Source organism: Motacilla alba, chromosome 14 (assembly GCF_015832195.1).
Source record: "Motacilla alba alba isolate MOTALB_02 chromosome 14, Motacilla_alba_V1.0_pri, whole genome shotgun sequence".
Taxonomy (NCBI): Eukaryota; Metazoa; Chordata; class Aves; order Passeriformes; family Motacillidae; genus Motacilla; species Motacilla alba.
The window spans coordinates 15810380-15825661 of record NC_052029.1 but is presented as its reverse complement, the minus strand read 5'-3'; the positions used below and the strand labels follow the sequence as shown (position 1 = coordinate 15825661).

At 59.0% G+C, this 15282-nt stretch overlaps 1 protein-coding gene across 2 annotated transcripts in view; it reads right to left on the bottom strand.

The window, feature by feature from the left end:
* The window catches only part of PRKCB (protein kinase C beta), a 91757-nt gene that overhangs the window by 27973 nt on the left and 48502 nt on the right, over window positions 1–15282 (bottom strand). For both annotated transcript variants that reach the window (XM_038151240.1, XM_038151241.1), the window contains exons 4-9: window positions 14752–14863; window positions 13452–13580; window positions 5990–6146; window positions 5464–5598; window positions 4085–4181; window positions 2011–2157 (exon numbers count right to left, since the gene is read on the bottom strand). In XM_038151240.1, coding sequence (XP_038007168.1) covers window positions 2011–2157; window positions 4085–4181; window positions 5464–5598; window positions 5990–6146; window positions 13452–13580; window positions 14752–14863 — 777 coding nt within the window. The remainder of the gene's footprint in view (window positions 1–2010; window positions 2158–4084; window positions 4182–5463; window positions 5599–5989; window positions 6147–13451; window positions 13581–14751; window positions 14864–15282) is intronic.

The following is a 15282-nucleotide window of genomic DNA, read 5'->3' as shown; positions in this document are numbered from 1 at the left end:
AGAGCACCACAGATTGATCAGCTGCAAAAATATGAGCAAGCCACCTAATTTCACTTTCCTCTATTTATAATACAGCAAAGCAAACCCAGGGTGGCTGTGCCAAGCGCTGCCTCCCTCCGTGGGAGCGTCTCCCTGCCGGTGCCAGCCCCGTGGAGCCGCCACCAGCCACGGGCAGCCCACGGGGACCCCAGAGCACCAGGGACATCTGTGTCCCGGAGCTGAGCATGCCAGCCAGGAGCACACAGCCCCACGCCCCTCTTTTCCAAGCCAGATCCATCTTCCACCCCCCAGGCCTGGCTCGGGGGACCTCCATCTGCCAGCGCACTCGCTGGGAAGCAGATTGCATTCCTTTTTAACTTCTTATTGGTGCAGAAAAAAGCTGATATTTAACTTGATTTATTCCTGTAATATAGGGTGTTTGTTTGGGAACGCTCCAGCATAAGGACTGGAGATATTCTGAACACAGACAAAGAGGGTTTGTCCAACTGCACCGAGGCCAGCGTGTGGGTGCTGCTGAGCCTGGACAGCCCAGCGTGCGGAGAGCAACCTGCTGAGCAGCACATCTGAGCTCCGGGTGCCAAAGGGTTAACAGGGACAGACAGAGGCTCACTCGAACAGCGGGACTGCAGTCCAAGAGCTCTCCCAGCCAGCAGGCTCTGGCAGGAGGGAGGCTGGCAGCAGGCAGCCAGGCACAGCAGCAGGTGCCAGCCCTGGAGAGGGAAGGACACGGCGCCAGCCTTGGAGAGGGATGGCAGTGCCATGGACACAAGCAGCTGCTGGGCACAGCAGGGGCTGGGGAGCTGGGCTGTTCTCCCTGCCCCAGGCACCTCTGCCTGGCTCCTCCCGAACATCTGGCACCTCTGTCGGGCACGGGAGGCGGGGACAGAGCGGAGGCACCTGGGTGTCCCCGTGCCGGGATGCCCAGGGATGCCTGGGGAAGCGCAGGCACACGTGAGGGCGAGGCTGCATCTACCCGGAGAAACCAACGTGCTGTTTTAATTAGCGCTAATTAGCATATTTATAACAGTCTGTTCCAGGGAACAGTTTCTGTCACACATTCCCTTATATAAGCCAGAGCCGACTGAGGAGTTTGCTAATGTTGCTCAAATTTGAGGGGAGAAGGCGGCGGGGGACACGGCACAAGCACAGAGCCTCCAGATGCCAGCGCTGCGTTTGGAAGGGATGAGGGGCTGGGAGGGAGGGGACAGGGGACATTTCTGCGTGACAGCAGCACGGCACGAGGCATGGGGCTGTCCTGCACCTCGGGATGCCAGCCCACAGCACGGGGGTACCACGGCTGAGCTCAGGGCTGAGGCTCGGGGCTCTGCCAGCACCTCCCCATCCCTGTCTGTCACAAATGCTTCCCTGGAGCTCTGAGCTCCCCCCCCTTCAGGGGGAGAAAAGGGGCATGGAGGAGCCGGGACCTCCCAAAGCTCCGATGCTGGCAGAAAGCTGGGAAGGAAGGGAAGGAAGGGTGCTCCTGCTGCACCCCTGTGCTCAGGGCAGCATCCCTGCACACCCTCCTCATCTCCGCTGCCTGCCCGAGCAATGAGCCTGCAGGCTCAGCGATATTCCCTGCAATTAAGGCAATTCACTAATGAGAGTGGGGCTGGGCCAGCCCTCACACCACTGCACCCAGCTCCTGCAGAGCCCCAGCGTTCCCCGGAGCACTGGGATCCCGAATGCAAGTCAAGGGAGTTGGCAAGACCCCAGGAAAAATGAAGGCTCCAAGTCACATAATTACCAGGAGAATGAAATTCTGTTACCCTCACAACCGGTCTGGGAAGTTAATTAAAATGTTCCCATATATTGTAATTATTGGAGAAGAAGAAAACCCCAACCCAATAAAAAGAGCTTTAAAGACACAGCTCATCCCCTGCTTCCCAAAAGGATGGATTTTGTGGTGGTCCCATCAGACATCTCTGGTGCTCCCTGCTGGGCTCCCAGTGTGTGGCACCAGTGCTCCCAGTCACCCTGGGGGTGTTCAGTGAGACACCAGGGGTAGCTCACCTTCCCAAAGCTCCCTTTCCCCAGCACCATCAGGAAGTTGAAGTCCGAGAGCTTCATGCGGTCCCGGCTGCCGTTGTTGTCCAGTTTGGAAATGGCATTCCTTGTCTTCTCATCCGCAGCCTTGGATCCCGTTCCGATCTTGGCTCTCTGCAAGGGGGGAGATGGGGCAGGGAGGAAAACATCACCGGGGACGGCAGGGACAATGGCCATTGTAAATCCAGTGGGTGCTCCCAAAACCCCACCTCAGCAGCCCTTTCCCAGCTCAAAAACCACCCTGAGCATCAGGAGCCTTTTCCATGGGCGTGATGGGGACAGCACCAAGAGAGGCACTGGAGGAGCCACCAGCCCTGGCACGTGGCACTGCTCTGCTGCTTCCCAGTTAACCTCTGCCAGAGTAACTGGGAATCACCTCTGCCCCTGGTCACCCCTGTCCCCGTGCCAGTGGGACACTGCAGCCTGCCATGCTGCCCTGCCCCATGTCCACTCATCCAGAGCAGGGCAAACAGGCTTCCAGAAATGGAGGCACTGTGAGGCACTGCTCAGCCCAGCATCCAGAAATGGAGGCACTGTGAGGCCTGTGAGAGCTCAACCCAGCATCCAGCAATGGAGGCACTGTGAGGCCTGTGAGCTCAGCCTAGCATCCAGAAATGGAGGCACTGTGAGGCACTGCTCAGCCCAGCATCCAGCAATGGAGGCACTGTGAGGCACTGCTCAGCCCAGCATCCAGAAATGGAGGCACTGTGAGGCCTGTGAGCTCAGCCTAGCATCCAGAAATGGAGGCACTGTGAGGCACTGCTCAGCCCAGCATCCAGGAATGGAGGCACTGTGAGGCCTGTGAGAGCTCAGCCCAGCATCCAGGAATGGAGGCACTGTGAGGCACTGCTCAGCCCAGCATCCAGCAATGGAGGCACTGTGAGGCCTGTGAGAGCTCAGCCTAGCGTGAAATTCCATTAAGCCGGTCCCGGCGCTCCAACGTGGCTGCTGCTGGCAGCCCCTGCAGATAGCACCTCTCGGGGAATCTCAGGCCTCTGCTGCTGCTGATTGCTTCTCACAAGGTTCTCCAGGCTGCAGAATTCCCCACTCAAGGTCACCTGCAGCCCCTCAGAGCCTGGGAACAGCTCCTGCACACAAAGCTGAGGAATGGTCTCTGGGATTTCCACACCCAGTGGGGTGACCCCGGCACGTCCCAGGCCCCAGCACACTCCACTGCTCACTGCTCACTGCTCCCTCCTCAGTGCTCAGTCCTCCCTCCTCACTGCTCACTGCTCAGTCCTCACTGCTCACTGCTCAGTCCTCACTCCTCACTGCTCAGTCCTCACTGCTCCCTTCTCCCTCCTCTGTCCTCCCTGCTCACTCCTCGCTCCCTGCACCAGCCACGGCCCAGCTGCAGGGGGATTCCCTGCCTGGACACTGGGTCCCTGCAGGGGACGAGTGGGGAGCACCCAGCAAGGTGAGGGACAGGTCTGCTCTGGCACCTCTGCACAAGGTGTTTTCTGACCTGTGGACAGCTCATCATCTGACTGCCCAGACCATTCTAATGCCACTGGAACACCATGAAATGCAATAAAAGCCAGCTGTTAGTTCTTTGTACAGCCAGAACCCATGGGTTGTAGCCAGCTGTTGTATTAGAACTGTCTTTCCCTGGATATTCAGGAAAGCTGTGTATAAATAAGATAAAAAAGAAAGGAGAACAGGAGCTAACTCTCCAGCCTCTGCTACAATCACAGAGTTCATGCTGAGAACCATAAGGGCAACTCTCTTATTTCTGTATGGCTCATTGCATGTGAGGCCCCAGATGTACCACGCTCATTCCCAGGGTTCTGTGGAGACTTCAGCTACACTGAAAAACGGCACATTTCTGCTCGCTCAGCAATGTCTGGATCAATCATTCAGCAAGAACTTCCATGGCTTATTAAGTAGCAAACAGACATTCCTCCTTGGAGCCTCCATGGGCAGCTGGAGCCTGCTCCACGTCCCCTGCCCTGCCAGGGGAAGAGCTGGCAGGGAGAGTCCCTCCCCCAGGGCACGGCAGGCAGGCAAGGAAAACCCCTGAGTGCAAGAAAAATCAATTCACCTCAAACTTCTGCCTCAGTTCCTCGTTTCCTTCCTCTCCCTCGGGAGGCACCGGGACGTTGAAATACTCGCCCTCCTCCTGGCTGAGCAGCTTGAACCTGGAGGGACAGAGAGCACAGCTCAGGGGCTGAGGGAGGCAGGGCCCCCTGCTCCAGCACAGCTCTGCCTCCTGTGCCAGCACCCAGGGGATCCTTCCCCGGTCAACAGAGCCCCCAAACCCTCTCCCTGGGCAAGCCCCAGACCCTCAGTGGCTGGAGGGATGTTTCTGGGTCCCTCTCTGTCCTGGGGACCCCCTCAGCCTGGGGAGAGCATCCCCTGCCTGCTGTGGTGGGCACACAGAGCACTGGTGTCCCTTACAAACCCATCCTGACCCCAAACCCACAGACAAACTCGTGTTTCTCGTGACAGCCACGGGCACAGGCGTGGGCAAACCCCTTCCAGCAGCTGCCCCACGAGGACAGCACGTGGCACGTGCCAGTGCCGGGCCAGCACTGCCGACCCCGAGCACACAGACAGGCTGCTCCCCCAAAGGAGGAGAAAAGCTTGAGCAGCAGTTATCAGAAATCGTGGGAACTCAGCTGGCAGGAGTTTCACCCTGCTGGGGGCACAGCCCGGATGGGTTCAGCCCAGGATCCCGGCTGGGTGTGATCCCAGAGGCTGCTCCAGGACAGAGCCCTGCCTGCACAGCACAGCTCTGCCTTCGAGCTGGTTTCCCCCCTTAACTGCAGCTGTTTGGATATGAAATATGGATCAGAGCTCCTTCTCCTGCAGTTTCCTCCAGCCAGCACTGTGACAAGGAAACCTACTTAGACCTCCACTTCCATGCTTTTTAAAAGGCTGGGAGGGGCTCTGGGCTGCCTCAGGAGCTGGCAGTGCGTGGCACACACACACCCTGACAGGGCACGGGGAACTCGGGAAGGGACAGCTCCCTGCTGGCTGCCAGGGGAGGAGACTGTCCCATCGGGGCCTGGCAGGTGACCAGCACAATGCCACTGTGCCAGACACTGTGCCCAGCTGAGAGGGGACAGACGGGGCTGGAGAGCAGGGGGAGCACCCACAGCTCTGCCCAGGAGTGGCACGGTGTGGGCACCCAAGCCAGCCAATTCCTCCTCCTCTCCATTCCCCAAGACCCCCAGCCATGGGGGAGGCCACGGAGGAGGTCCCACAAAGGTAGTCCATGCCCTGGCAGCCCTGGTGCCACACCCCATGGCAGCAGTGACCCTCAGCAGCCCCAGAGGTGGAGCAGCACCTTCCACAGGGCTGGGAGGGGTGGCTGCAGCAGAGGGAAGCTGGTGAGCTCTGAGGGGCTGCCCCACTCCCATCTACAACCACCCTGGGCTGCTCTGTGCCCGTGGTGGTGACACAACAATCCCATCTCACCATCCATCCACTCCTGACTTCTGCAGCTCAGAGATGCCGAAGGACAGGGAGCCCATGAAATCGTTCCTGCTGGTCAGATCCCAGTCCCAGATCTCCACAGACAACCTCCTGTCCTTGTCTGCCTCCTTCAGCTGGCTGCAGGAGAGGAAAGCAAAAGGGGGGGTTCACCCTGAGCTGCTCCCTCACCACGTGCCCCCACGCTCCACACGGACACGGGTGCAAGGGAGGGGACGGTCCTCAGGGCCTGCTGAGGTCTCCAGCATCTGATTTCCAGGGCACGTCTGATTTCCAGGGCACATCTGATCCACACAGAGAGCACGGAGCTCCTGCTGGACACACTCTGCTCCGAGCAGGGTCAGGGCAGAGCTTGGAGTGCTTCTGTGTCCCTTACAGAACAAAAAGAATAATTTCTCACTTGAATCAGCTCAATGCCTCTGAACGATTAAATCAGAGCAAATAAAGCCACGTTAATTCTTGGTGGTGAGAAAATTCACTTGACAAATTTAAACGTTTTCCTTGTACTTACAATTTAAACGTCTCGTTCCACTCAGGATTCAGGGAGCACTTGATAGTTTTGGTCTTCTGTTTGCTTTCGTTTTTGGGGTCGGGGATTAGTTTAAGCTTCACGTAGGGATCTGACAAGCCGTTAGGGTCCATAGGAACTAGGTTTTTAGCATCTCTTACTGGGGAAGAGAAAAAGGATTAAATTCAGTATTCCAGCTATAAAAATACCCAACAACTGACAACTTCCCCGTGTGCCAAGAGTAAGTGTGAAAATAGTGATTAAAAGCAGAATTAAACTGGATCTGTGCAGACATGGGCATTACATGAGGAACGACATAATTACCGCCGAGCAAACGCGGCTCTCCTGGATGGGGGAGGCTGCAGGGTCGACTCAGGAGATTATTTTTACTTTCTGACAGGCTGATTTGTTGTTTGCTCTCGTTTTTAAGCAGTTTAAAGCTGATTTGTTTCCTCTTGCCCCCTGGGAAGCAGAATTGCACTGATTTGTGGGGGCCTGGGGCTGCAGCTTCCCTCGAGCAGTGGGAGCAGCCACGTGAGGGAGGTGCAGGAACCCAAAGGCACCACAGGAGCAGCCACATCCAGCACCCAGCCACCCCCTCGTGGCCCTGGGGGCTGGGGGATGCCCGGGGCACCCTCGCTTTTCCACTGGGCAGCGTGGCCCTGCTCTGGGGCCAGCATCTCCTCCGGGAAGCAGGAGCAGAGCGGGAAGAGCGAACCTGAGGTGACTCAGCTGCTTCTAATTGGATTGCAGCTCGGACAAATTAAATACAGCCAGGCTGAGCTGAGTCTCTTCGCCCAGATTAAGTCCAAAAAGGTCTGTCTGCCAGGAGAAGGATCTTATCTTCCCCCCAGGCTAGCACATCCATCAGAGGTGGGAAATCTGATGGGTCAGGATGGAGCCGAGCCATAACCTGGGGAACAACTGTTTGCAAGGAAGGCCAGAGCAGGGCCCCCTCCCCAGGGAACAGGCACAGAGAGTCCTGCTGTGGTGGGAACAGCCTGAAATCCCAGCAGGTCCCACCAGCAGCTCTGCTGTGAGGCTCACAGGAGCTCAGCTTCACCCCTAAATCCTATGAGGAGGAGGAGAGAGCTCCAGCTGCATGTGCAGCACCACAGGACGGCAGAGGGTGCTTCCAGGGTCAGAAGAGTAAAACCAACTGCTCAGTTCCCAACTCACCAGTAAGGAATTTCTGATGAGGCTGGGGACCAGAGAGCTTTGAACAGCGAATTACTGCCCCAAAATCTGCCATCTATTGCTGTCCTCCCGAAGCACTGCCCAATTTCCAGCTCCGTGGAATCGAACTCATAGCCAAAATTCAACTCTGCATTTATAAACGAGCTCATTTATCAAAGGTGACAGCCCTGAGAGCAGCTTGGGAGGCAGGAGGGGTGTGAGCATGCGGGAAGCAAGGCTGCCCTTCCATCCCGGCCCCTCCTGCCCTGGGGAGGGAACAGCTTCACCCCTGAGGGTGCTGCCAGCCAGGGATGCTGCCACAGAATCACCGCCTCCCGGGCTGGTTTGGCTCGGAAGGGACCTTAAAGCCACCCAGTGCCACCCCCTGTGCCCCCCAGTGCTGCCAGGGTATGGGGAACGATGCTCCCAGTGCCCTGCTGGACCTGGGCCTCCCCACACCCCCACCCCGAGCTCCTCCTGCCACCTCGCTGGCTCTAAAACCATCACAAAAACGTGCTGCCAGTGCCCCTGTCCCCCTGCAGCCCTGGGAGCCTCAGGGACAGCCCATGGGCAGGGACAGGACCCGATGGCAGCACCAGGGCAGGGACTGGGGTGGTCCTCGCTGCTGACCTCGCCCTCCTCCTGCCCCAGGGTCAGCAGAAACAGCCGAGGAGGACCCCCCGTGTGAGCAGCAGCAGGAGCCCAGGGCTGGCAGAGGCTCTGGGCTGTCACAGCCTGGTGTCCCCTCACTGGGAGGAGACACAGGATGATGTCACATGGAACTCTGCTCCGCGTGTCACTGTCCCACGGCCAGCACGGCCTCTGGGGGCTAATGAACAGCCCTCTGTTTGTTTATCTGGCCGCCCTCCCTTCTTTAAGGAGCAGGAGAAGCCATCCTGGCCCTCGCAGTTAATCAGTTTATGCCCTGAAGCATGAGATTTGATTACCTCATGTTATTATCTCAGCGTGCAGACCTCAGAATTTCATTAATGGGAATAATTTTATCTATTCATTTAAAAAAACCAAAATGGTTCTGCTTGACCTTAAGAAACTTCCTGACTTTTCAAGCAGAAATCAACAATTAAGTGAAGGAAAAATAGAAACGTGGAGCAGCACAGCAGTGATACCTCACGGCAGGGGAGAAGTGCTCCTCGCCAACATTTATGGCATTTATTTGACAGTTAAATCTGATGTGAAATAGTTTTATATCTCTCATATCCTGACAGCTTTGTGCATCATTAAGAAGCAGTAACATCATTATTAGCAGTGATGAGTAAGAATATTATGATCACATTTAAAGCAAGCCCTAAATCACTCTGGGCTCCAAGTGTGGCCAAGGAGCTGGCACTGTGGGCTCAGGCCATGGTCAGGATGAGGTGCTGGCAAGCCCTGGGCATGTCTGGAGTGGGGGGGTCAGTGCTGGCAGCGCCCTCCTCTCCACACAGCGTGGGGACACTGCTCCACCACCACGGGAGGGAGATGTCACCTCTCTGCCAGGGCAGGCAGAGCTGGGTGAATGATACTTGAATTTACTCTGCAAAGTTTGCAACAGCTTCTCAATAACGGTTCAGACAAAATCTCTGAATGACTCTGGCAGCTGTAACTGCAGAGCTTGGGAGGAGGCACCCACGTGTGCCTGGAACAGGTGGGAGCAGATCAGTCTGCCACCAGGGAGCACAGGGGCAGCCAGGAGCTCTCTGTGGCTCTGGCAGCAGGGCAAGGCCCCTTCCCCAGCTCCCAGGCTTTCAGGGAAAGGCAGGATTAATGCACTGGATAAACAAACCCCAGCAAGTGATTTCCTGACTCTGCCACGTGGGGTTCTCTTTGGTGTGGAATGAAAAGAAAGCCCACAACGAGGCAGCTCCTGCAGGCAGCTCCCATGGGCTGCCACCTCCTGAGCCTGCTCACAGCAGGACGTTCTGCTGCCCACCGCCCTCCAAAGGAAAAGGCCCTGGCACAGCCCTGCAAGGCTCCAAGGACCTGGAGCAGCCTGGTCCAAGGGAAGGCGCTCCTGCCCACGGCAAGTGCTTGGGGCTGGATGGTCTTTAAAAAACCATTCCAGGATTCTGTGGATCGGCTAAAACCCTTCCAAAGCCTGGGTCCCTACAAGGTCAGAACTCCACGCCCTCATCCCAGCCCATCACCTCTCCTGACCCTCGATCCCACAGCTCTTGATGGGATTTTGGGGAGGGGAGGGCTCTCGGGCTGACCTGCAGCACTCATCGTCCCCCTGCAGCAGCAGCACCCCTGGGCAGGAGCAGCCCCATCCCATCAACACCCAGCACCCAGATTAACACCCTGGGAGTTAAACCAGTTAATTAATGGCCTGGTAGGAATGTATTTGCACATGCTCATTCAATGGAAAAGGCGCGGGACTCATTACAGCTGCATCTGCCTGCGCCGGTGATTATTAATTAACGCACTTCCAGCTCGTTTATCTAATCAGCATAATTGGCTTCAGTTTTGGTCACTGTTTTCCCTATCAGGTGGGTAAAGAGGGAAGCTCCGGTGCCCCAGGAGGGGCTCGGCTGGGCAGGAGCCGCCGGGAACATCGGCACAAGGACATCCCCGAGGGAGGGGAGGAGCACAGGGCACCCTCTGCTCCACACACACAGACACACAGGCTGGAGACTCCCCAGTGCCCGCAGCACAGAGCCTGCAGCTCTGCTCCTCATCCCTTTCATCTCCGCGCCTCTCCGTGCCCGTCCCTCGAGCGCGGCTCCCGCAGATGCAGGCGCAGGGGATGCTCTGGCACGGGACAGCCAGGCTGAGGTGGGAAGAGCTGCCTGTGGTTCAGAGCCAGGCACAGGGCCCTGCACACAGCTGCCAGCCGGGAGCAGCCGTGGCGTTGGTGCAGCCCAGCCCTCCCATCCTGCAGGCTCAGGTACCCACAGCCCTCAACACAACAGGCTGAGCGTAATCTGCGCTGCAAGCTCTGCCATCACAGAGCTGAACTGTGCAAGGCCTCCGTTCCACGTCCATTTCCTGCCGTTTCCTGCTTTATTCCATTGCCTTTTCCCACTATAAGGCACTTGATCAAAGCCCAGAGCAGGACAGGGATGTGAAGGTGCACTTGCTCCTACCCCCCAGCAGCCAGGCAATGCCCTGGGTGTGTCTCCTGCACCAGGGCCTCAGCGACACATCCCACTTTCTAAATATTGGGGAGGAATTCCTCCCTGGCAGGGTGGACAGGCCCTGGCACAGGTGCCCAGAGCAGCTGTGGCTGCCCCTGGATCCCTGGCAGTGCCCCAGGCCAGGCTGGACAGGGCTGGGAGCAGCCTGGTGTAGTCAAGGTCTCCCTGCCCACTTCAGAGATGAATTTTAAGGTCCCTTCCCATCCAAACCATCGCAGGACTCAATGATTCCGTGCAAACCTGTGTTTTCCACCGGGAGGGAAAGACCAGCTTTACAAAGAGAAGGGAAACAAGCGGAACAAGAGCGGAGAAAGGCGCAGAGCCGGAGAGCAGCAGCAGCGAGCGGAGCTGGCCGAGCCCGTGCTGCCGCCTGCAGGCACCGGCGCTGCCTCCCGGCACAGCGCGCAGCTCCGGCCGCGGCGGGGCTCCCAAATCCCCGGGGGGAGATGATGCCCCCCGGCAGCAGCGGCAGCGGAGCGGGCTCACCGCGCTGCCTCGCACCCCCGCCGGGCTGGGGGGCTGCTCCATCCCCCTCCATCCCGCACGGAAATCCGCCCGGGCTGGGATTGCCGCAGGGAGCCTGGAAAGGGCATTTCCCACCGGCGATCTGCTTGGAGCAGCCTGGCTCTGCCCCAGCGTGCCCCCTGTGCCCCCCAGCGCCGCCGGGAATTGCTCGGCTCGGGAAACTCCTCTGCGTCCATCCAGTCCAGCTGCTCCAGCACTGCCCAGGCCACCACTGTCCCCTGTCCCCAAGTGCCACATGCACAGGGCTGTTAAACCCCCTCAGGGATGGGCACCCCACCCTGCCCTGGGCAGCTGCGCCAGGGCTGGGCAGCCCCTCCAGGAGGAAATTCTCCCAAATCTCCACCCTGAGCTGCCCTGGCCCAGCCTGGGGCCGTTCCCTCTGCTCCTGTCCCTGTTCCCTGGAGCACAGCCCGACCCCCCGGCTGTCCCCTCCTGGCAGGAGCTGTGCAGAGCCACAAGGTCCCCCCTGAGCCCCCTTTGCTCCAGGCTGAGCCCCTCCCCAGCTGCCTCAGCCCCTCCTGGGGCTCCAGCCCCTCGGTGTCCCTGTCGTGAGGGTCCCTCAGCCCCTCGGTGTCCCTGTTGTGAGGGTCCAGAGCTGCCCCGGGGCTCCAGGTGGTCCCCCAGCAGTGCCAGCACAGCACTGGGTGGCTCCATCTCCCAAGGGCTGGGTGCCCACCTGTGCTCCCCAGTGCCCAGCTCTCCTCTCCCAAAGCACTCCCACTCGGCTCTGGGGAGCTCAGCACGCTTCCCTTCCTTTCTGGAAAAGCCAGCAGCTGACACGTTTTCACCAACACCTCCAGAACGGGCCAGAAATAAAACAGCCTTTCAAAGCCAGCTGAAGAGATGGAAATCCAGCTGCACAGAACGGGGCTGGCGAGCTCCTCCCTGCCCCTGCAGCGCTGGGAACGGGGCACCAGGGAGCCTGTGGTGCCAGCAGCAGGGTGGGATCTGCACCCTGCTGGCACCTGATGGAGGCTGGAGGGAACCACAGGACCATTAGGGCTGGAAACGATCTCCAAGATCACTAAGATCTCTGAGATCACTGAGTCCAGCCTTCAGGAAGGTGCCGGGGAAGCAGGACTTCAGCAAACATAGTTCTGCCGGGCTCACCGAGGCTCTCCTTTAAGGACAAATACGACAAAAAACAAATTATAAAGTCCTCCACAAGTTCTTTCAATTTCTCATTAACATTTTCAACAACTCGATATTTTTTCCTGAGAACACTCCTGCTGGCTCTCCCGGGGGGACAAGCACCCATCAGAGCAGCGAGGAGCACCTCGGGATCCCACGGAGCCAGCCCCATCCCACGGGCACAAAGCCGGGGATGTCACAGCTCCTCCGACGGTGACAGGATGCGGAACCAGCCTCCGGCGGGAGAGCCGGCGAGGGCGGGGGTGATGGAGAAGGATCCGCCGTTATCACGGGTGTCCCAGCCGGGGTCCCCGCCCTCGCAGGGGCATTTCACACCCCTGGCTTTGACTCATCCGGGAATAACCGCGACAGCTCCTGGTCCCCGTGTGGGCAGCAGCCTCCTGCAGCCCGGCAGCGGCTCAGCCTGCAGCACGGCCCCGCGGGGATGTCGCTGCCGTGCCCGCAGACAGCAATCCCTGCCTGCCACCCCCTGGCACCGCTCTGCCAGCGCCCAGAGCCACAGCTCGCTCTGGCGGCCCCGCGCTGGGGACAAGAGGCTTCGCAGGAACGCGGCTCAGGGTCTTGGGAGGTGCTTACGGGTCATGGGGAAGCATTATCTCCTGGGCACTCAAAACCCAGGTGGCAAAAGCCTCTAGAGACGGGACAATCCTGTTCCCCGGCACACACCACACCCTCCCCAGGGTCCTGCAGGTGCTGAAATTCCACATCACTCAAAAACCACTTGGAAAAGTCTGTGCCTGGAAGTGCCACGGACACACGGAGCCCCGGAGCCCCAGCCAGGCTCTGCCAGAGGAGGCTCACAGCCTTGTCTGTCGGAGCCCAGGACGCCTCTCTGATGGCCCTGGATGATCCCAGCCCAGCCAGGGGGCTTTGGGGCCCTGGCATGCAGCCAGAGACCCCTGCGGCTTTGAGTTCGACCCATGGAGCAAATTACCAACTTTGGATGAAGAATTAAAGGTCACAAAAGTTTAGATAGCACAGTGGTAGTAATTACAGGGTGAAAAGAGAAATTTTGAGGTTTTGAACATAGGGGTTTAAGGTTCCAAGATGGAGGAATCAGGGCATGCCCTGTCCTTCCTAACGCCCATGTTCTGGGTGATGTTGGCACTTTCAGATTGGTCTAGAGTAGAAAGTCACTGTCTAGCACAGGTGACAGGTATTGGAACGTAACTGTGAATATCGAGTTGTAGTTTATAGTATAAAAGACAACACCGGCCCCATGGGAGGGCAGCGTGCCTCGGGCTGACCTGCTGAACGGACTGCAGCAGGCCAGAGAACGAATGTACGAGATAAGAACTAATAAACAGCCTCGAGAACCACAGCCAAAGAGTCCCGACTCCTCCTCCGACAGCTGGGCTGGGAAAAAGAGACTTCTAACACATCTCGGGGTCATCCTGACCAGAGGAGACCTGGAGGCTCGTCCTGCCCCTCCCTCAGGGGCTCGTGGCACGGCAGCGGGCAGCCCCTGGCACACGTACCTACGACGGTGAGCACGTCCTTGTCGATGTCGGCGCGGATGTAGATGCGGCCCCGGCGCTCCGTGTGGTCCGTCCCGCACAGGCTGGGCACGTTCATCACGCAGCGCTTGTGCACGTTCATCATGCAGGCTGGGGGACACGAGGGGACACTCAGCGCCCTGCCGCCGCCGAGCAGGGCGCGGGGACAGCCTGCCCTCCTTCTAAACCGGGATGGTGGAGGGAACGTGGGGTGAGCGCGGGGCAAATGGGTCTCCAAGGGCAGCTGGAGGCTGCGCGGAGCCCGGGCTCGGGAACGACCCACAGGAACCCACTGCCGGCAGCTCTGGGTCCTGCCTGGCAGACCCCAGGGCTCTGGGCCCTCGCACAACTGCCTGAGCTCTGCTGACTCATTGAAATTCTGTCCCATCACCCCCGAGATGCTCAGCTGGATCCGGCAGGAGGCAGAAAGGGGCATTAAAAGCTCCCCGTGTGTCTGTACATACAGAGAGAGGCACGAAGATCTGTCTATCTATAGAGATCCATACAGCAGCATTTCCATTTTAGAGCAGCTCACTTCCCCTTGGCAGGATTCCCAAGGTTCTAAGGAAGAAGCTGTTCCCAGACAGCCAAGCTTCCCCATCCCTGAGCAAGGAGCAGCCGAGCTCGCTGCTCCCGCCGCCAGCGCCGGCACATGCTGCATGTCCCCGTCCCCTTAAATAGGAACACACAGGATTAACTTGGAGAATTTCCGATGCCATCCCTTCCCTCCGCTTCCAGCCCCCGTTTTCTGCTCCCTGCGCAGCGATTCCCCGCTGGCAGCGCCGGGAGAGGCGGCGGCACCGCGTGGCCACGGCCACAGGGTGTCACTCGGAGCCAGCGCTGGAGCCAGCGAGGCTGCGGGGATGCTGCGGGGGACGGGGGATGCAGGGGAGGCCGGCGAGGGCGGTGCCGCAGGGACTGCAGGGGAAGCTGCCGTGGGGGTGCAGCTGGAGAGGAGTTTGGGGGATGCTGCCGCGGTGGGGGATGTGGGGGGGTGTACAAAGGGATGCGGGGGGATGCTGCTGCACAGGGATGCGGGGAGCCTCCCCCCACGGCAGCGCCCTTCCCTCCCCTCTGCCTGCAGCAGCCCCGGGGACTGCCCACAGCGGGTCAGGAGGTGCCCACTCGTGTCCCCCGGGCACTCAGGGCCCTGCGGCTCCTCACCGCTGGCACAGGGCACGGGCTCTTGGCTGCAGCCCCGGACCCTGGGGTGCCCGAGCCCCCCACGGGCTTCCTGAGCCCCCCGCGGGGTGCCCGAGCCCCCAGGCCGTCGGTCACTTACTGTCACATTTCATGCCCTGGTGAATGAGCCCGTACAGCAACGACCCGCAGTGGTCACAGAAGGTGGGGCTGGAGTACGTGTGGATTTTGAATTTGTGTTTGCTCCGGGGATCCTGGGAGGAAAACAAAGGACAAAGATTATGAACTTGCGGCAAATGTTGGCAGGGCAGCCCTGCTCTTCCCATTCCAAGTGCCAGCTGGCTCCGGAGGTGCTGCTAATGGACTTCAGACAACTGCCACCGACTCGTGGGGACCCTTTCCAGCAGCCACCAGCATCCAGCTCTATTCCTCCTCATCTGTGTTGCCATAACAATGAAAAAGCAATGCTCTGGCTTGGCTGGGGATTTACTGTTTTTCAATAACTCAGTCTTAGCATGGAAAACGCCAGGTGAAAGTGGTAGGTAGGGACCAGCAGAAGGGCTGGACACTGCCCAGCTGCCACGCAGAGCAGGACAAACACCCATGATTCCATCTGCACTAAGCCTGCCCAGGGAACATCTCTGGTGCTCTGGTGCCAGCCCTCCCCTCACAC